At 35.2% G+C, this 23,089-nt stretch overlaps 1 protein-coding gene across 1 annotated transcript; it reads left to right on the top strand.

Moving 5' to 3' along the window:
- The first annotated feature begins 18,410 nt into the window (after positions 1-18,410).
- On the top strand, positions 18,411-21,312 carry LOC120090212 (putative receptor protein kinase ZmPK1). The gene has a single exon (XM_039047755.2). The coding sequence runs from the start codon at positions 18,667-18,669 to the stop codon at positions 21,097-21,099; it is 2,433 nt and encodes an 810-aa protein (XP_038903683.1). The 5' UTR covers positions 18,411-18,666; the 3' UTR covers positions 21,100-21,312.
- The last annotated feature ends 1,777 nt before the right edge of the window (positions 21,313-23,089 follow it).

The raw sequence follows: 23,089 nt of genomic DNA, 5'->3' as shown, positions 1-23,089 counted from the left end.
TGGAACTATAAAACCCTATTCATTTCTAGAGCTTGTGTTGTTCTGAATCCTATGTTACAACCCTCCGAAGGGATCGCCACAGTTAACGACTAGCTAGTGTTACCTAAAAATGACAGCAAGAGCAACATAGGAATCTCACGGTTCAAACTAATGGAGGAAATCATAGGATATGTTTGACCCATTTCCTTCACCCACTTACTTTAAACTACATTCCCCATTCACCTTGTCATTGACCCATGTAAACACTTTCTGAATGGAGCAGTCGCGGTAAAAGCGACATGAAGCTGAACATGGATCTCACAGTGTGAACTTTTGGAGAAGTGAGAGCTAAAGACAATATATCGAATATATATTATTAATCTCCCATTGAAGTGTTCTAAATGTTTGGGTACTTTTTTCCTTAGTTATATATTCGGCTAATTTTATACAACCTAAGTCTATACGATTTATCCAAGTATAACATTTATATTTAGATTTTAACCTACGATGTCTAGGTGTTAAACCAATTTTAGTCCTCACACCGCTTACGCAAGCTCATAAAACTAGTTAACACGTTCAATATTTCGATCATAATCCCAAGGTAGGAGGTGTTATGTGAACCGTCGACTTAAATACCTTAAACAGGATTATGAACTGATTGAGTTTGTTACCAGATTTTATAAGATAATGACCTATTTTAACTATTAAAACAAGTTGTTAACCTAAGTGAGCTTGTTGTTTATCTTTGTTATGGATTTTAATGTCTAATCCAATTTTATAACAATTTATAAAACAATAGACATGCTTTCAAACCATAATATACATCAAAGGTATTCAAAATTAACATAACACTTATATTAATTTTAAGAAACCTTAAACATGCATACTATATATATTATAACTAACTTATAACATAATATTATGCATTTAACATGCTTTCTTATGGTGGGATTTTAAATCTAAATGGCATACTATATACTCAAACACAATTCAAATACAATATACATCACATGCATAAAATAACTAAACAACACCAATATGGTTCAACTTTGGCATCCTTAGCAAGAAAAATAACTAAATTATTACAAAATAGGTACAAAAAAAAAACTTCAATTTGATGAAGGATCGCTTGAACCGACGTGAAATGAACTTGAACCGCCTAAACCAGACCACCATAGCTCCAATTGAGTCTGAACTGGAACAGATGTGGTTGAACCAGACCAGATGAAGACTGAACCAGTCAAATCGATCATCCTCCCGCGTGAACCACACCCATGACCCTGCATCCTAGTGTTGAATGTTGTTCATGAAAACACCCGTGGCAATGCAACGCTTGATGAACATCGTTGCGACACTTGCTGGCAGATGCTTCAACCTAGAAATCTGCTGCTCGTCCATGCTTACTTTTCACTTCAATTACAACCTAATTTGGACTCTATTGACTGTAATAAAATTACGGACTCTAGAGCACACATATAAGCTCATCAATCAAGAGCCAATTACAAATTAAACTTCATAATTAAAGAGAAATCTAATGCCAAAGTTGAATTTCTACCATATCAGTCACAGAAACATGCAATCTTAGAAATCACCAAACTCAAATTAACGATAATTGAGTGCTTAAATCATGCCCTGTACCAATTGATAGAGTAAACTAACATGCAACGGAATAAGAATCAATAAGCATTCTAATTACACTTAATTTGAGTTTAAAACATGCATCGAAACACAATTTCAGAAGAGGGTTTTAAGAACACAATACCTTTGAAGAAAACGACCAAACGACCTTTTACTGGAAAAGGTTATAGAGCCAAGGAAACCTTGGAGCTTATACATTCAAACCTCTGTGGTTCGATGAGTGTAAGAGCTTGAGGTGGGTATGAATGTTTCATCTCTTTCATAGATGATTATTCTAGATATGGGTATCTATACCTAATGCAACATAAATCTGACGCTCTTGAAAAGTTCAAGGAGTATAAGACTGAAGTTGAAAACTTGTTAGGTAAAAAGATAAAAACACTACGATCTTATCGTAGTGGAGAGTATATGGACTTAGAATTTCAGAACTATATGATAGAACATGGAATCACGTCCCAACTCTCAGCCCCCGGTACACCTCAGCAAAATGGTGTATTAGAAAGAAGAAACAAAACCCTGTTGGACATGGTTCGGTCTATAATGAGTTATGCTTATCTTCCAAACTCGTTTTGGGGATATGCAGTAGAGACGACAGTTTACATTTTGAACAATGCTCTCTCAAAGAGTATTTATGAAACACCTTTTGAGTTATGAAGAGGCCATAAATGTAGTTTATGCCACTTCAAGATTTGAGGATGTCCAGCCCACGTGCTTGTGGCTAACCCTAAAAAGTTGAAACCTCGTTCAAAAGTATGCCTATTTGTATTTTACCCCAAAGAAACGCGAGGTGGATACTTCTATGATCCAAGTGAGAATAAAGTGTTTGTATCGACAAATGATATCTTCTTTGAAGAAGATCACATAAGGGATCATAAGCCACAAAGTAAGCTTGTTTTAAATGAGATTTCTAATGAGACGACTGAGAGTTCAACAAGAATTGTTGAATAGGCTGATAGATCAACAAAAGTTGTTAATGTCAACTCATTTAGTCAACCATCTCAAGAGTTGAGACTGCCTCGACGTAGTGAGAGGGTTGTGAACCCACCTGAATGCTACATGGGTTTATCAAAAGCCCAAAACATCATATTTGATCATGGAATTGAGGATCCATTGTCTTATAAGCAAGCAATGGAAGATGTTGACAAAGATGAATGAATTAAAGCCATGAATCAGGAAATGAAGTCTATGTACTTCAATTATGTCTGGGAGCTTGTGGATCAACCTGATGGGGTAAGACCTATAGGTTGTAAATGGATTTGCAAGAGGAAAAGAGGTGTAGATGGAAAGGTACATACCTTTAAAGCTAGACTTGTCGCAAAGGGTTATATCCAGGTTGAGGGAGTGGACTATGAAAAAACTTTCTCACCTGTTGTCATGTTAAAGTCTATCCAGATTCTCCTGTCTATAGCCACATTTTATGATTATGAGATATGGAAAATGGTCAAGACTGCCTTTCTGAATGGTAATCTTGAGGAGACCATCTACATGGCTACACTAGAAGGATTCATTGACCAAGATCAAGAGCAAAAAGTTTGCAAGCTTAATCGGTCCATTTATGGACTGAAACAAGCATCTAGATCTTGGAATATAATATTTGATAGTGTGATCAAATCATCAGAAGGTTGATGAGCTTTGTGTTTACAAGAAAATTATCAACAACTCAGTAGCTTTCCTTGTGTTGTATGTGGATGATATCCTACTCATTGGAAATGATGTAGGTTTTTTTTCCTAACGTTAAGAAATGACTAGCGACCCAATTCTAAAAGAAAGATTTGGGAGAGACGCAGTTTGTTCTAGGGATCCAGATCATAAGGGATCGTAAGAACAAAAGGTTGACATTGTCTCAGGCATCTTACATTGACAAGATGTTGATCAAGTACTCGATGCAGAATTTCAAGAAGGGTTTATTACATTTCAGGCATGGAATTGTTTTTTTTTTTTTTAAGGAACAGTGTCTTAAGACACCTCAAGAGATTGAGGAAATGAGACGTGTTCCCTACGCATCAGTTGCTAATAGCCTTGTATATGCAATCTTATGTACTAGACTTGACATTTTCTATGCAGTAGAGATTGTCAGTCGATATCTATCCAATCCAGGATTAGATCACTGGACGACAGTCAAAACAATCATCAAGTATCTTCGAAGAACGAGAGACTATATGCTCATGTATGGAGATAAGGATTTGATCCTCACAGGATAAACAAACTCTGACTTTCAAACTTATAGAAATTCTTAGAAATCGACATCAGGGTCAGTGTTCACTCTGAATGGAGGGGTTGTAGTATGGAGAAGTATCAAGCAAAGATGCATCGCAAACTTCACTATGGAAGCCAAATACATAGCTGCTTGTGAAGCTACTAAAGAGATTGTTTGGTTAAGGAAGTTCCTTACTGATTTGGAAGTTGTTCCAAATATGTCTTTGCCGATCATACTCTATTATAATAACAGCGAGACTGTGGCAAATTCTAAGGAACCTCGGAGTCATCAAAGAGTCAAGCACATAGAACGGAAGTATCATTTGATCTGGGAGATTGTGCATCGCGGTGATGTAATTGTCACGAAGATCGCGTCAGAGCACAACGTTGCTGATCCGTTTACAAAGGCTTTCACGATTAAAGTGTTCGAGGGTTATCTGGAGAGTCTGGGCCTATGGGATGTGTGGTACCTTGTCTAGGGAAAGTGGGAGATCTTACTAGAGTATGCCCTAGTTTATTGTATTTTTTACTATTTTGTATTGTACATTAGTCTCCCAAGGCTTTAGGACAAGTGGGAGATTGTTGGGATTGATGTCATAAATCTCCTGGTAGTCTCGTAGTTTGTAAATTTCTCGTACACATATTGTTATTAATAAATTAAGTGTTATTTTATAAGCATTTACTCAATCCAATAAACTAAGATCCGTGGTTATTTTATGTAATTTACACATGTATATGGTTGTTGGGTTTTATGTCCTAAAACTCGTGGTTTGTAAACAGTAGAACTTATTCTGAAAATTCAATAAGTTGTTATTGAATATATTGTTTTTTAGAAATCCAATAAACCTAAGTCCCTTGACTATTACATGAGTACTTGAACTTTATGTGGAGACATATAAGTGGATTAGGTTCGAGTAAATAGTCATAATGATCTATAGTATATGCATAAGATTGGGTGCCTTACTCTGGTAACACTATTGGATGCGACCTACTCTATAGTTGTTACAAAGAGTTGTAAAGTGCTACATATGAAGTGATCCTAATTCGTGCATGTTATGAGAAGTATGGGTGTCCTATGCAAATGAGTTTTGTGCAAGATCGGACCACAAAACTAGTCACTCTTACTTTATAACGTTGTTTACTGTTTAAGACTGACTATTTCAAAGCAATGACTTAGGTAACTTGACCTTAATCCTGAGCTAAATATGAACTCCTGTTTGTTCGGGATTATCCTTTGATTTGCAAAAGATGAGAGTAGACCAACTGTCTCTGCTCAATAAGCCTCCCATTTTGGGGATAAGATTGGATGAATAGCTGGGGACATAGAGTGCAAGACGGAATTCACTCCTGCCCGATTAGGATTAATAGAGAGGTTGTTCCCTTCAAGAGCTGATTCTAGGTCTTGAACAAGAGGCCTCACCCTCTCATTGGCCTAAGAGGGATTCAATTTGTTGAATGGATTACAAATCAATTGTTCATTAGGGGATTAGTGGAACTTAAGGAACAAGAGGTAATTTCTGGGGTAAAACAGAGATTCGACCTAGTCGTCATTACGAATAACCTATAAAGGGTTAACTTACTAATCATGGCTATATTGAGTGGACATAATATATCTACAGTGAGGGGAGTTCAACTATGAACTATAGTGGAATCACCCATTAGATAACGAATGGGGGTTAGATCGGTCTAATGAATTTAGCCGATTAATCTCGGATCGTTGGAGCTCATGATATGTAGGTCCGCGAGGTCCCCATACTAGTTTGTAAATGGATTAGCTCTAGAGTAGCGTGAAGTTAATTTGAAGTGTTCAAATTAGAATTAAATGAAATTGAAGAAACAATATTTGAATATGATTTAAATATTTGAAGATGGAATTATGAAAAAATTAATTTAATATTTGATATTAAATTAATTAGAATTATTTAAATTGTTTAAATAATTATTTCTAATTTTTATTAAGAAAATTAATTTATGAAATTAATTTTGTAAAATTAATAATATTTTTAATTTTATTAAAAGAATTGATTTATGAAATCAATATTTGAAAAATTGAAAAAGAAAGGAAAAAACACAAATAATGGAAAATTGGTTTTCTCCATTGTCTTCTTGCAAGTAGCTCACTAACAACCCACATTTCAAGCTTCATTTACTCCAAGCATGAGCTGCATCTCATGCAGCAAATCTTTTTGCATGATTGCATGAGTGTCTGTAATATATTGAAGAGATTGAAGTATTTTGAATCAATGCAACCGAAAGAATTTATCTGAAAAATTTGAGAGAAAAAAGGTGTTCTTCATTCGGGTTGCAGCTATGAGCTTGTCTCTGGATTCCCTTAATTTAGGCTTATTTTGAATCCCACTACTCCATCTAGAGCACCAAAAGGATAGTAGGGAAGATCTTGAGGTGGTGTACAACAAGATTCAGAGGAGATTTGCAGCTGAATTCAAGCTTTGAGGAAGTTCTACAAAGGTATGTCATGAAACCAATTTATTTCTGCTGAAGCATGCTTTCATTTTTACCAAAATTAATGAATTAGAGTACTTATGGATCCTGATCACTTTCACTGCGCATTGGTACGTTCCAACAATAGTGACATACAAGTGGATCATGCCTTAAGTAATAACCTAAATGGTATGTAGTAGATGGATAAAGGAGGGATACCTTATCATGGTGACACTATGGATACAACCCGCTTTATAGATGTTACAAGTATTGTAAAGTGCTACAAATGGTCTGATCCTGACCATTCATGTGGAGATATGCGAGCAGGGGTATCCTATACAAAGAGTTTATATAAGACCGGACCACGAAATGATTAGTCTCTTTATATAACATCGCTGATAATTGAGACTTACATTGCACTAGAATGACCATAGGTGACATGACCTTAATCCAGAGTGAGTTGGGAACTCCTGCTCATGAGGGCGGTCCTTTGATTTGTATGGGTGAGAGTGGCAAGGTTGCCAACTCAACAAGCCTACCATTTTAGAGATTCGTCTGATTGGGGAGCTAGGAACTCAACTACACAAGACAGAATTCACTCCTTCCCCGAAGTAGAGGTAAGTAGATAAATTGCTCCCTTAAGGGCTAATTCCGGGTCTTGAACATAGTGGCCACACCCTCTCTTAGAAAGAGAGGACTCAGTCATAGTGGGACTATGACTTATTGTTCATTAGAGGAATCAATGGTTCTTAAGAAGTTAGATGTAATTACAAGGGAAAATTGGTAAATTGGCCTAGCTGTACTTATGAGCGATTTGTGAAGGGTCATCGCACTGTTGGTTGGTTATATGGATACAAAAATATATTTATAGTGCGAAGAGTGCAACTGTCGGTCTTTAATGGAGTGCCGGGAAGTTAATGGATGGTGGATATCGTGATTAAAAAGTTTAATCAGTTATTCACATATCGTTGGAGCTTCAAGCTAGAGGTTCATAAGGTCCCCTTAGTAGCTCAATGAGTTCAAGTTGAGAATCAGATTTTGGGTTAGTTTGAAGTGTTCAAATTAACAAGATGAAATTTGATTATATATGATATAATTAAATTAATTGATCTAAGTTTACTTGATCGTGTTGCGTTGGCTGCTCGATCGCATAGACGCTCGGGGTAAATGATCGCATAGAGTATATGATACTCGACGCATGGTAGGCACATGCACTAAACGATCGAGTAGTCCAACATGCTTCATCGCATAGTTACTGACTACTCGATCATTTGGTATAAGATACTTGACGCTTGTTCCTCGATCATCTAGACGATCATGCTTCATCGTATAGTTGTCGTCTACTTGATCGTTTAGGCATGCGTTGTTCATTGTGCGCTGCACGATCGTGTGACCTTCATGCTTCATCACATAGTTAAAAGGCACTCGATACATGCTACACGATCGTTTATACTCGATCAGCTTTACTACATGATCACAAGGAGCTGTTACACAATCAAAGAGATGTAGCTTTGCTTGGACAATTCAAGACCCGATTCGCCTGTTTGAACTAGTGGACTCGATACTCTTTGTAATAGTTAGCTTTAATTTTATGGTTTTGAGGCTAATTATCCTGGTCCATCAATTTTATTTAATATATATGAGATGTATATTTGTTGATATACCATAACATATGACATATAGTTTTCAAACCCACCTTAGGTTATGCATTTTATTCATGCATCATCTTTATATTATAAGAGTTATAATATAGTAGTTTGCATGATTAAATTACCTTAAAGCATGCTCATGCATCATATAATATAAGAGTTATAATATATGCATGCATTAAGTATATCCATGCATCATCTTTATATTATAAGTGTTATAGTATAAGGGTGCATGAGAGCATGTATGCTTAGTTCATTTCTTTGTTATATAAGAGTTATATAAAGTAGTAATGAATGAACATTGCTTAAAGCATGACACTTAGGTTTATTTATAAGAGTTATAAATGCCTTGTGGATGTCTAGCTTCGCATTGTGGTTATTGTTTCATTTTTTATAAGTGTTATAGTTAATGAAATTAGAATTAAAATAAATAACCAAGAGTTGCATGCAAACTTAGGCTTTAATCGTGCTTTAAAAGAGTTTTAAAATTTGATTGAGATAGACCTAATATCTTGGTTCTGTTGGATTTTATGTCCTAAAACTCGCAGTTTATAAAAGTTAAACATATTCTATACTCAATAAACTTATTATTGATTCTATAAACTGCATATGTAAAGTCTAAATCCAATATATTAAGATCCATAGCTATTACATGAATACTTGAAATTGATGTACAGATATAAAGATGAATCAAGTTCGAGTAAATAGCCAAAACGATCTATAGTATATGATTAAGGCTGGGTACCTTATTCTCGTAACACTATTGGATGTGGCCTACTCTGTAGCTGTTACAAGTTGTTGTAAAGATACTATAAACGAAGTGATCCAGATTCGTTCATGTATTGACATAAGGAGTGGGGGCATCCTATGCAATGAGTTTGCATAAGATCAGACCAAGAATTAAGTCACTCTTACTTTATAACGTTGTTTACTATTTAAAACTAACTGTTTCGCTTAGATTATCTAGGTAACTCGATCTTAATCCTTTGCTAACTATGAACTCCTGTCTATTTGGGATTATCCTTAGATTTACATAGGTGAGGGTTGGCTCAACAGCGTCGGCTCAATAAGCCTCCCATTTCAGGGGTAGGAGAAAGGTTGTTCTCTTAAGTACTGAATCCAGGTCTTGAACAAGGGGCTTCACCCTCTCACTGGCCTGAGAGGGATCCAGTTTAGTGATTGGATCATAAACCAATTGTTAATTAGAGGATTAGTGGGAACTTAAGGAACAAGACGTAACACCGGGGGTAAAAATAGCATATTGACCCAGTCGTTATTATGAACAACCTGTAAAGAGTCGACTTATTGGTTATGGTTATATCATGTAGACATAAATATATTTACAGTAAGCAGAGTGCAACTACTGGGCTATGTGGTGTGACCCGGTAATTAACGAATGGAGATTAATTCAGTGTAAAGAGTTTAGCCAATTAATCTCAGGTCGTTGGAGCCCATGATCTGTAGGTCCATGAGGTCCCCTATTAGCTCATTAACAGAATAAGCTTTAGAATAGTATAACAAATTAATTTGAAATGTTCGAATTTGAATTAAGGGAAAATTGTAATTACATGCGATATAATTGCACGTTTAATTTTGAAATTAAACGAAATCAGAAAATTAATTAATATTTAAATATGATTTGAATATTAAGTTCGTGAGAGTGGAAATGGTGTTAAGTTAATTTAATATTTGATATTAAATTAATTATATTGTTTAATTATAAATTCATTATTAATTTTATAAGAAAAATTAATTATGAATTAATTTTTTATAAAATTAATAAAAGTTTCAGTTTTAAATTTTGAATTTAAGAACGGAAATAAAGTTTAATTTTCAAAATCAATTTTTGAAATTAAAAATAAAAAGAAAATGGAAAAAACCCAAAGTGGGATTTTTCCTCACTTTTCTCAAGCAGCAACTTTAATCTCATTTCCACTTCCTCCATTTATACAAATCTTCAAGCAGGTGCTGGAGTACATGCACAATTGATCTTTGCATGGATAATTTGTATATAAACACAAGATTAAGCTGAAAATCAAGAGGCAATGGTTGTATTTTCTAAGTGTTAGCTGAAGGCTCAAGAAGAAGAATTGTTCTTCATCTTCTCTGTCAAAAACCAGTTTTCATCTCTTATATTTCTCTTATATTGTTCATCATCTTCTCTGTCAAAAACTCAATCTGAAGCTCCAAGATGATAATAGGGAAGATTTTGTGGTGGTTCACGACTAATTTACACTAAGATCGCAGCTGAAAGACTTGATTGAAGTGGTTCTACAAAGGTAAACTTGAAACCCTGTTATTCTCTGTTAAAGCATGCTTTTAAATTAAATGTAATTATAGTACTTATTGATTCTATTTGCTTCCGTTGCTTACTTGTGTATTCCATCTGGTTCTAATGAGATTAGATACTTAAATTTAATCTTTTAAATCGGTTTAATAGGATTAAATTGATTTGAATAAAAGATTAAATTTGTAATAAATCTATCTATAAGGGACTTTTTATCTAAGGTGGGTTCTGGATAGGCTAGAGTATTTAAGCTGATGGAAACGAAACAACCCTACCTGGGAACCTACCTGAAAAGGTGAATTAACAATTTCCTGTGGTAGTCTCCTTCATTGGTTTGCACCGTGAGACCTTCTTGCACGACCTCGTGGCGCCCTAGGAACGTCCCCCTTCGGATGGTTTGTGCGGTTGGTCAATATCAAGGCGAACTCTATAAATGGATAGGGTCGCTTTAGTTTTTGCTCCAATCGGTTTTTTCCCTTCGGACTGACTGCTTAGGGCAGAACTCTAGGATCTAAAATGAAGGGTCACACTTAGGAAAAATTGTTAAGCAAGTTAATGATTTCTTGACCAAATCAATGATGGCTAGTCGTTATAGGAACAAGAGTTGTTCTTGTGTAATGATTAGTTGAGAGTGTCTCAATTCAATGGAGGAATAAATTGACTACTCTTCGGTGGTTTTTTTCCTAAACCTCTGAAGTGTCATTACAAAACTAGATGTGTTATGGGGTTCATTTAGATTTTGCTAAACCTGATTGGATTTGTTTTAAAAGAGTAATTACTAAAATCTAACGTAGATCAATATGTTTGTTTTTCCATCAACATGTCTGATAACTTGTAGAAATACAAATTATTTTGGCTCTTAAGTTGGAACAACTAAGGTTTTTAATGATAAATTCTCTTCATTTTTAGAAGAGACACATGGAATTACTCAAACATTAGCAAATTCATGCAAAAGAAGTTTTATTACTAAATACTGCGGCACTAGCGCATTGTATTGCATGATTTCAACAAGAAGCTAACGCATGATTAAGAAGTGTCGCAGGTAAAGTTCTAGTGCATGGGCCATGCGTCGAAGGGAATTCAACACAGAGAAGATTCATTGATTTAGGCTGTTTGTGTCAAATCACCACTTGCAAGTATGGGCACCTACAGCAGGCGGCGTCTGAAAAGCTTCCGAGTGTCAGGCGGCTGACCAGGGCATGGACTTTAATGCTGCCCATCACCAAGCTAGAGATGATCAATGCCTATAAATAGATGAAATCCCTCCAGAGTTCGAAGTACACAGAAATTTTCAAGTTCTCACTCTCAGTATTAGTGTAGCCATAGTTGTAAATCTTTAGAAGATGTGCTGTAGTGCCAAGAAGATCAGAAGGGAAGAGAACCACCATCATCGCCGGTCAAGGAGCGAAGGAAGCCGAGCTTGAGAAAGACACTTCGTCCGATTCTTATACAAGTGATTGTACACAACTAGAATTGAGCCAAAGAGAGACAAAAGATTGTACTCTGTGGCTTGACTCAGTTCCTTTCATCTCATTTATCGCTTTCATACTTTCATCTGATTAAATATTACTTTTGTGAAGATAATCTGCTTCTTTATAAGTTCATATATTTGATCCATCACACTTTGCCATTGTTTATTTCTTGTCTATGTTGAATGCATCTATACTTTATGCAAAACTTCATTTCAAACGCTTAAGCCAACTTGATCAATTGGTAAAAGCATCCTTAGCTTAGATTATTCGAAAGAGTAAATAAGCTAGCATCAAGTAGAATGCCTAGTATGTCTAGAGATAGACTGACTGGTGTTTATTGCGTCGAAGACTGATTGGTGTTTATTGCATTCTGTGTTCGACGCATGCATCCTAAAGATAGGTTTTGAATGTTATTCGCATTGAGAAGTGTCGAATAAGAGTCCAACGCATAAACAAAGATAAGCAAGCCACCTCATCCACATCACATTCTGATTCATGTACATTCATCTTGGATCGACGCGTACCACTTACATTAAAATCCATTTTCGCATGATCCATCACTCACTACTCAACTCTTTTGTATCTTCTTGCACAAGCACAACACCTTAGTGTAAATAACACATTTCTTCATATATTTTAGGAAACCCCTACAATAGCTACAACACAAGGTCTGCGTTAGCTTAACTGAATCCCTGAGTTCGACCCTGGACTTACCAGGAACCTAAATTGAATTTATACTTAGGTCTAATTTAGGAAAACTTGAACGTCAATAGGAGTGTCGTGCGTTCTGTTACACATCTCTAACGCACCAACGTGTTTCAAATACATAAACGCATCAAAGCATCAATACATCATTTATACTTGGAACTTATTTTTTCAATTTATTTTATACAATACACTCCCAGCTCGAATCACGATAGCAACGAACAATGTCAATGATTGATTTTCATTTAGTTGCCTTTTCTACTTTGACTGATTACATACGTCGGAAAGAGTCTATTAAAACATATTTCGTGGCAAACGACCTCGTTTTTGTCATGTTTGAGGTGTGTCCTCAAGTCCCGGCCCCTGATGCACCGCGAAATGTTCGTAATGCATACGAGGTGTAGATGAAGGCTAACTTCACATTTTGGCAAGCATACCTGATGCATTGGCCAAAAGGGTTGAGAACATGGTCATTGCACGTGAGGTCATGGACTCATTGCAAGAATTGTTTGAACATAAGTTCTCACTTTTTGAGTAAAATGGGATTGATAACAATAAAACCAGTGGTGTCAGTTCCCAAGATAATCTCCAGTCCTTATTGAATGTCAAGGGACAAACAGTGAAAGCAATTGTTGTTGACTCTGATAAAGTTCATCGACGAGAATTGTTCTCTGAAATGCAACTTGGAGTTTATCTAGGTTCTGATACTAATCTCACTAATCTCCAAAAAAATGAAGAAGTCAGAAGACGATAAATGTGATTTGTTTGTCTTGGAGACGTGTGGTAGAGAATGATGATTCTGCCTGGATACTTGATTCAGGTGCTACTAACTACGTATATTTTTCCTATCAAGGATTTAGTTCCTGGAAGCAGTTAGAAGTTGGAGAGTTGACTCTTAGAGTCGATACTGGTGAGGCCGTTTCAGTAGTTGATGTAGGAAGGCTTAAGTTATTTTTAGACAAGAAACAATATCTGTTACTGGATAACGTTTATGTAGTTTCTCATATCAAGAGGAACTTAATTTCAGTTTCTTGTCTGATTGAACAAAGTTATTCCATCACTTTTTCTGAGAATAAAGTATTTATGTAGTTTCTCATATCAAGAGGAACTTAATTTTAGTTTCTTATCTGATTGAACAAATTTATTTCATCTATTTTTAACAAGAGAAAATTTGATTATATGTGATATTAGTTTAATTTAATTATATCATGTATAATCAAATTTCCTCTTGTTAATTGAACACTTCAAACTAACCCAAAATCTAATTTTCAACTTGAACCCATTAAGCTACCAAGGGGACCTTATGGACTTGTAGCTTGAAGCTCCAACAATACATGAATAACAGACTAAAAATTTTAATCACGATATCCACCATCCGTTAACTTTCAGGCACTCCACTAAAGATCGACAGCTGCACTCTTCGCACTACAGATATATTTTTGTATCCATATAACCAATCAACAGTGCGATGACCCTTCACAAATCACTTGTAAGTACAGTTGGGCCAATTTACCATCTTCTCGTAGCAACCCCGACTCTTTTGCTACCTGCAAAGGAAAAACATAATGGAAAAGAATGAACTAGAAGCCCAGTGAGTGGTAAACAACTTACAGGGTCTCTTTCAACACTAAGAGACAAAAAGTTTAAGCAGCATCTCCGCGAGGTTATTACTCAAACCTCAAGCTTGAACGAGTCTGTTCCCTATTTTACCTACACACACGGTAGATAATTAAACATATCTCCTTTATTACTTTGTGCACATAGATCACCCTCTTATGGGCTCAGAAACTAGACCTAACGGCCCTCTAACCATCCCATATGAGGTTTCCTTCACAAGCTTAGGAACTAGGCTGAACAACCCTCTAACCATTTTGTGAGATTTCACCACAGGCTCAGGAACTAGGTCCTCTAATCCCCTTGACCATCCTATGCCGCATATTCTCATTGTCATAACAAGCTACACATACATCCATAATTATAAAACTCATAAGAAACTTAAGGAATACCACTCACAGTTCGTTAGTAAAGATCTTCTTTCTTCTCTGAGTTCCCTAGTTTCCCCTATTTTCTTTCTAGATCTCGAGCCTGTATTGATCCAATAATTAGCTTAGAATCTTATATTTAGGGCAAGAATAATCTTAGAGTACCTTCATGACCTTAAACTTAGCATACCAACTTCAGCTGTTATGAAACTAGGCCCTAAAACACTTTTGGACAATAGTTGAACGCAGGGTTGAACTCCCTCACCACCAGTTGGACACCTGGTTGAGCCTCCCAACACCCAAATGATCTCTTTAGTGCCTGGATGATGATCCCAAATCCTAGGTAATATCTTCAACGCCTAGGTTACTTCAACTCAATGCTTGGACCTCCCATGAAACCCTAATTCTTTCCAACTCTCCCCTTTTAAGTCTCCTTTGAGAGAATTTTTAGTTGGTGGTGAGAGGTCACTCCTTGGGGGTATTTATAGGCAACTCAACCCATCCTTGTCACCAAATCTGAGCCTCTCTTGCATGAAAATTCTAAATGTCAGCACCATGCAAAGTCCAGCATAAGGGTCTTTGACACCTCCTGCTTGCATGCAAAGCTTAAACAACGCATGGCTCCCCTTTAGGTGGTATTCCAACCTTTTTCATGTCCTTCCATGCGCCCACCTCGTCCTTGGCTCGATCGAGAGTTCATTTGGTTGAGCCACGTATCCCATTTTGCTGTCAATTCGACTTTGCTCCCCAAGTTTATACAAGTCAACACATAGAACCCTATGTTGGCGTATGGTTGTCTCACCAACAACCCTATATGCATCCAACATCACCTCTTACATGCCCACATGATGTCTTCAATGCATAGTTCTGTAGGTTTGGACGTATGGTTTCCTAACTATGCTACCAACTTGTCTCCCTCTCGTAGCATAAGTTCCTTCTTTGGCTCATGACAAGGGTATGTGTCCAACCTACATTTCCCCCCCTCCCCCCCCCCCCCCCCCCCCCCCCCCGGTATGCATTCAACTATGCCAAATTAGGTTTCTTGGTGTAACTCTTTTCCCAAGGGGTGGACTTATGCTTCCATCTTGCTCCCCATAGACCCAAAATGGAACTATAAAGTCCCCTATGCTTCTAACTCTGGCCCTATGCGTCCAACCTTCCCTTACTTCATTCTTCCTTGTTTTCTATCTTCTTCTCAAAGCATAGCCTTTTCCTTTGAGCTTAAAACATAGCTTAGTGTCCTCTTTGTCTCACTTCACCTCCAAGTATGTGTCTACATGGCTATCTATCCACCCAACACTCCAATCCTTACGGTTTTCTCCACTTGTAATGTTCTATATTGTCCAACACTTAGCCTAATTCCCAACTTGAACATACCATGCATTACTAAATGCTCAACTATGTTTCCAACCTTCCTTTCCAATACTTAGCTAAATTTTTCTCCTTTTAGGCCAACTCATGCCTTTAAACTTTTCTAGACCCAAAGTATAGTTTGAACATTTAACCAAAATTCTGACTTCAAACCCAACACTTAGAACCTCTTCTTCCTTGAAAGCATAGTTTTAGGTACTTAGTCAAACGTTTCCCTTCCAAGGTTTGGATTCTAAGTTCCTTTCTCCACCCAAGGAATCTTGTGAAGGCTCGGGTGTTACAACCAATATCATTGATATCACTTATATCGTAGTTATCAGTGATAGCTTCTATCATTGATAACATGCTATCAGAGATAATTTCTGTCATTCATTTTTACTATCAAATAACATGCTATCATTGATAGCTTCTATTGTTAAGTTTGGGATTCAACTTTATTAATTAAATTTACTAAATTGGCTATCAATGATAGACTTCTATAAGTGGCTATTAACTGTGAAGAAAAATCATCAAAGTAGCTATCAATGAAGAAAATATTAGTGGCTATCACTACTAGACTTTTATTAGTGACCATCAATTTTGAAATGTTAACACTCAAAGCTATGAATAACTATTATTGAAAAACTTTTATCACGATTATCAATAATAGACTTTTATCACTATTAGACTTCTACCACTGATATGTATCTAAGTTCGATATCACCAATACATGAATATGCTTGATATCTATCTACGTTCTATCACTAATATCACTAATAATTGATATTACCAATATACAATATTACAATACATAAATACACAAATATTTCAATTTGTGCCTTCATTTTGAGTGATCTATGCCATTTTTTCAAGTTTATTACTTATAGATTTCATACTTTTAAAGTCCTATAAGACAAATAAACCTAATGATCTGTTTGATAATATTCTTATTTTCTCATTTTTTGAGAAATAAGCTTGTTTAATAACTATTATTGTTTCTTATTTCAAACTTTTAAGAAATGTTTCTAAAAGGGTGCATTTTTTAGGACTAAAAAAGTTGTTTCTTTCAAATCCACTTTCATTTGCTATTTATATTAACATTTTGTTGTAATAATCAAACTTGATGATTGGCTTATTGGTGTTAAATCACTTATGATTAGACACTTTCAATTTTTTGGTTTGAAAATAGTCTCATAATTCTTTTTTTTTTTTTTTTTTTTAATGTTTCTATTGGGAAATAGGAAGATGAGAGGAAGAGAGGGAAATGTTTCGAGAGATGAGGAGATTGGGGAGATAGAAGCAAAAAAGAAAGGAAAAATAATACAAATAAACCAAGAAAATTAAAAAATTAAAAAATCGGAGAAAGAAAAAATAAAAAAATCGGAGAAAGAAAAGAAATAAAAAATAAAAAAAATCAGAGAAAGGAAAGAAATAAAAAAATCAGAGAATGAAAAGAAAATAAAAAAAGGAGAAAATGAAAGAAAATAAAAAAGAAAGGGAAGAATGTAAAGAAAAAACTGGAGAAAATGAAAGAAAATAAAAGAATTAAAGAAAAAAAAGAAAAAAGTAAGCATGCAGCAATATAAGGGAAGACAAAATTAGAAATTTAAAAAAAAAATTAAAAGTTGATTGATCAATACTTCCATATTTACAAATATTTTAAAGAGATGGTATATTTTTAGATTTTTTTTCTTTATTATTTTTTCTATTACAAGTATCCTAGAGTTTTTGCTATTATTGTACATATTTTGATTTTTTTTTTTTTACATTTAAAAAGAACCCTATTATATATATTTTTATGTACTTTTGAATCCAAGTCAACTTTTAGACTTAAAAATGATTTTTTTTTTTTTTTTGGGAAAACAATACTATTTCAATTCATTTAATTTAATTAAAGTTCCCATCCCATTTTTCTTTTGAGTCGCCCATTACTTTAACGTTTTCTAGAAATTGTTGAGTAAATAAACATATTTGGAATAAAATAGTAATAATTTATAATCAGATGTCCTATATATAATATAAATATATCCATCAAGTGGCTCAAGTGGATCATCAAGTGGAGTGCTTTTCCCACTCTTTTGACAACTTTAACCAATTCAAAAGCTCTCTTTTTGAATTTAAAACCTTCCGTTCCAAAATAAATTTTATCTTTCAAGGAAATAGATGATAAATAATATTTGCGTATAATATTGCAAACGAAAAGCGAATCCCAAAATAAATAATATTTGCATTTAATAATGATTTATTAATTGAAAATTAGAATATGACAATACTGAATAAATAACTTACCTTTATATTCTATACAATTTTGCAAAAATTTATTGTAAGTTGAAATATCTCAAAATTATGTGGTTTCAAAGGAACATCAGTGTTTTTAAAATTTGTAATAATGTGTCCCTTAGTAAACAAATTGATGAAACATAGGATATAACACAAACTTATACACATGCTTACTACTTTAATATCATATCATTTATAATTTGGCTGGTTTTCGGACTATCCAGGAAGGGAGGGTTTCTCGAAATCATGTTCCTCTTCAATGGTTCTTAAATATTTTATTAGCTGGGTTTGATTATTGTAGCCCATTGGAAATTATTTGTCATTAATTTAATAATATCAGTTGGTTTTTATCCCAAAAAAAAAAAAAAAAAACTCTCATATTTTTGTCGAGATTATATATTTAGTTCCTGCAAGTGGCAAAGTATTAATATGACTTAACCCCATTCATATGCAAGTTCTTATGTAACATGTTCCAAACGTAATTTATTGAGACTCGGCAGCCATGTCTGACGTTGTACCTTAAATTATTATTGTTGTTTATTCATGGCGGCCAATGGTAATGCCCATGCCATTGACCTCAACATGACCAATGTTCGTTTCTTTTCTGTTTATTTCTTCTACATATCTCTGCAAATTCTTCCCTCAACCGAACAAATCCCCTCTCAATTCTTCACTACTTGACCACAATGTTTCTTTCTTTTCTTTTTATTTCTTCATTACTTCTTGCAATCACCACCGTTTGGGCGGCGGCTCCGGCTGGTTTGCAGAGTCTAACTCCCGGAAACTCCATAGCCGTCGAGGTCGAGAATCAGTTCCTAATTTCCCCAAATGGAACTTTTTCATCTGGGTTTTATCCTGTGGGCAACAATTCTTATTGCTATTCAATTTGGTATACAAATAGCTTTGAAAAAACCGTCGTTTGGATGGCAAACAGAGACAAACCGGTTAACGGCGAGAAATCTAGACTGACTCTCAATGTCGACTCCAATTTGGTTTTAACCGATGCAGATGGCACTGTCGTTTGGTCCACCGACACAGTTTCTGATGGTGAAATTCAGCTGCGACTTCTCGAAACTGGAAATCTCGTAGTAATGAATCAATCCCAAAATTTCATTTGGCAGAGCTTTGATTTCCCCACCGATACTCTGCTTCCAGAACAGAGGTTTCTCAAGACATCAACTTTAATCTCAATGCAAAACCGAGGTATATATTTATCAGGCTTTTACTACTTCAAATTCAACGACTACAATGTATTGAATCTCTTATACAATAGCCCCTCACTTTCTGGAATCTATTGGCCCGATACCATGGTAACGGTTTTTGTTAATGGTCGATCTCCATATAACAGCTCCAGAATTGCAATTTTAAACGAAATGGGAGGATTTGAATCAAGTGACAAGTTGCAATTCAATGCCACGGATTATGGGTTGGGTCCAAAGAGGAGATTGACGGTTGATTTTGATGGGGTTTTGAGATTATATAGCTTGAATGAATTAACTGGCAACTGGACAGTCACGTGGATTCCTTCAGGTGCGCGCATAGATCCTTGTATGGTTCATGGGTTATGTGGGGATTATGGTATTTGCGAATATGATCCATTACCGGCTTGTATTTGTCCTCCCGGTTTCATTAGAAATGATCCTTCAGATTGGACTAAAGGGTGTAAACCACTTGTGAATTTGACTTGTAATTGGTCTAATTCTTCCAAAGAAATGGATTTCATTACCCTTCCTAATACGGATTACTTCGGTCATGATTGGGGTTATATAGATAAAGTCTCCATTGAAACGTGTAGGAATTGGTGTCTTAGTAGCTGTGAGTGCACTGGATTTGGATATGCACTCGATGGTTCAGGACAATGTTATCCCAAAATGGCTCTTCGTAATGGGTATCGAAAACCCGGAACGGCTGTGATTATGTTTATTAAGGCCACGAAAGACGAGTACTCATCGTCATTGGCGCTACAACATTCAACAAATGATTTGAATTGCTCTGTTTCACAGATTGTTTTAGGGACAGATCATGTGTATGCAGAGAAGAGTAATAAGTTTCGATCTATGGGGTTGTTAATTGGAGTGGTGGCTGCAATTGGGATTAGTGAACTCATTTTTGTTGCTTTTGGGTGGTGGAATGTCTTTCGTAAGCGAGTAAATGAAGAATTGGTTAATATGGGTTACATTGTATTAGCCATGGGGTTCAAAAGATTCTCATATGCTGAATTGAAAAGAGCCACAAAAAATTTCAAGCAAGAGATTGGGAAAGGAGGATTTGGAACTGTTTACAAAGGAGAATTGGATGATGGAAGAGTTGTGGCAGTGAAGAGATTGGATGGTGTTTTACAAGGAGATGCAGAGTTTTGGGCTGAAGTTAGTATCATTGGAAAGATTAATCACAAAAACTTAGTGAAATTATGGGGTTTTTGCGCTGAGAAACAACATAAAATGCTGGTTTATGAGTATGTAAAGAATGGGTCTTTGGACAAACATCTTTTCTCTGATTCATCTCAAGTGTTGGGGTTGGAACAGAGATATGAGATTGCTGTTGGAACGGCAAAGGGGTTGTCTTATTTACATGAAGAATGTCTTGAGTGGGTTCTTCACTGTGATGTCAAGCCTCAAAACATACTTCTTGATGAATCCTTAGAGCCAAAAGTTGCTGATTTTGGAATGTCGAAGCTTTGTCGAGAGATCAATGAAAGTGGATTCTCAAAGGTGAGAGGGACCAGAGGATATTTAGCTCCAGAATGGATGATGAATCTTAAAATTGATGCAAAAGCAGATATTTACAGTTATGGGATTGTTTTATTGGAACTTCTGAGTGGAAAGAATGCATATGATTTTGAATGGTCTACTATTTCTAAAGATGGTGGAAGGAATACAGATATGGTGAAATGGGTAATGGAAATTGTAGAGAAAGGTGAAATTGAGAGAGTGATGGATCCAAGATTGAAGGTGGAAAACAATCAAAATAAGAAGATTGAAATATTGTTGAAAGTAGCTTTGTTATGTGTGAAGGAAGATCGAAATATGAGGCCTGCAATGAGTAGAGTTGTTGAACTTCTTACTGGCTATGAAGAACAAAGCCCACATAGAGATGATTTTTATCCAAAAAATTATTAGAAAAGCATTTGACAGTTGTAATTTGTAGAACTTTCTGTTAAAAAAAGATATAGCTATGAATTTCTGTAAAGAAGTAAATGTCAATTATCGTTGATGTACGTTTATGTTGATTTCTACTACATAACTCTTATTTCTTTTCCCTTTTTGATAATGAATATGTAAATTAAGGATGGGGATGGATTGATGCCTCTCCTTGTGGACTATTTGGAGAAAGGTGGTTGGAGTTTATGTTTATATTTTTCAAATTCTAAGTCATGATAGGAAAGAAAATGCCTTCCAAAGAAAAATGAAGATAGTGATGTGAACAATGAGAAAAAAAAGGTTTAAAAGTCAGCCACCAGATAGGAGAATTATACAATGAATTGACAAATGGTGGGTGGATTGACAAAACACACCATTTACTTAAAGTAACTTAGTTTGCATTTTTTTCTCTATTTTTTTAATCAATATATAGGGGTAGAGATTGTTGTCTTCATATAAATAACTTATAACTATTATAACTGTTATGATATTAGATGTCCATTACATATTATAGTTAGTGTCCATTGACCATTTGTCATACTCCCATTTTCTAAAATGTTGTCCATGTATTTCAACATTACACATTATTAGTATCCATGTAATCTACCTCCTACTTGCCAAATTGCTTAGCATTTGGTGGGTTTTGGAAGATATACACATTGGGCAAAATCCATGAAAATTGGAGAAAGTGGAGATTTTAGAGAAATTCCTTATTTCATATTTTGCTATTTTATTTTATTTTATTTATTTATATATTATGTTTTATTATTTTAATATCTTTTATTTTATTATATATTATTATTATATTATATTTTCTCTATATCCATGTTCTCGTTGTGTGTCATTGTAATGACGAAATTCCAAATTATTAAATTTGGGCTCAATTAGGAGTTGACATATATCCTGAATTGAAGTTGAAGACAAATTTCGATGACGCTACATGGTTTTATCATAACCGTTGAATCAGATAAGATTAATTTGATCCAATTTGATATTATTATTTGGGTCAAAGTCCAACTAAGCCCAAAAATAGGCTGAATTTGACCCAAATGTCAAATCAGGCGTAAATCTGATTAATTGAGCCCAAAAGCCAGGTCCATGGATCAACCAAGCCCAAACCCATCCGTGAACTCTATAAATAGAGAAGCTCTCCTTATTTGGAGAGGTCAGCAATTCTATACTCCAGATAGTTTATAGGGAATTTTAGACTCCTTGACTCCTAAAGCTGACCACGCCTGAAGACTGAAGTCCTAGCTACACTCCTAGAAGATAGAAGACCATTGAAGACACAAACACTCTTCCAAGACTTTTACTTCAAGAACGTTCGGTGCTTTTCTTTTTTAAGTCAAGCACATCCACCTAACCGAGAGAGAATCAAAGGATCAAGTACTAGAGATCAAACCACATCGCATCAAATCAACCTTAACATCAACACCAACTCACGAAACAAGTTTCTCCGAAAACCTCGTGTGAACGCTAATCCTCCAAGAAGATCAATAAGTCCAAAGGCTGATCGTCCAAAAAGATCAACAAGCCCGAAGGCCGATCATCCAAGAAGATCAACAAGCCCAAAGGCCGATCATCTAAGAAGATCAACAAGCCCAAAGACCGATTAACCAAGAAGATCAACAAGCCCAAAGGCCGATCGTTCAAGAAGATCAACCAACTTAAAGATTATAGTTTATTTTGAAAGCATCAAAATACTATGTATTAGAAATTGTACCCGTTTTCCACAAAATTAATACAAATATAAAATTCAAGTTCCATGAAATAAATTTTTCTTGAAATCTCGTGCGAACAGTGTGTTACTATGAAAATATTATAACATTAGAATTTGTATCATTTGATATTAATGATAATAATTATTTGTGATTAGTGTTTGATGCCAAAATACACCTGGATGCCATAAAAATGTGATCATGAGAAAACAATTTTTCTTCCTAAAGCTTGTCGTAAATAGATGCACTTG

This window comes from Benincasa hispida, chromosome 11, assembly GCF_027475165.1.
Source record: "Benincasa hispida cultivar pf3 chromosome 11, pf3_genome.v1.1, whole genome shotgun sequence".
Lineage (NCBI taxonomy): Eukaryota > Viridiplantae > Streptophyta > Magnoliopsida > Cucurbitales > Cucurbitaceae > Benincasa > Benincasa hispida.
The sequence above is the reverse complement of the archived record's forward strand: the minus strand, read 5'-3'. Positions and strand labels throughout refer to the sequence as shown.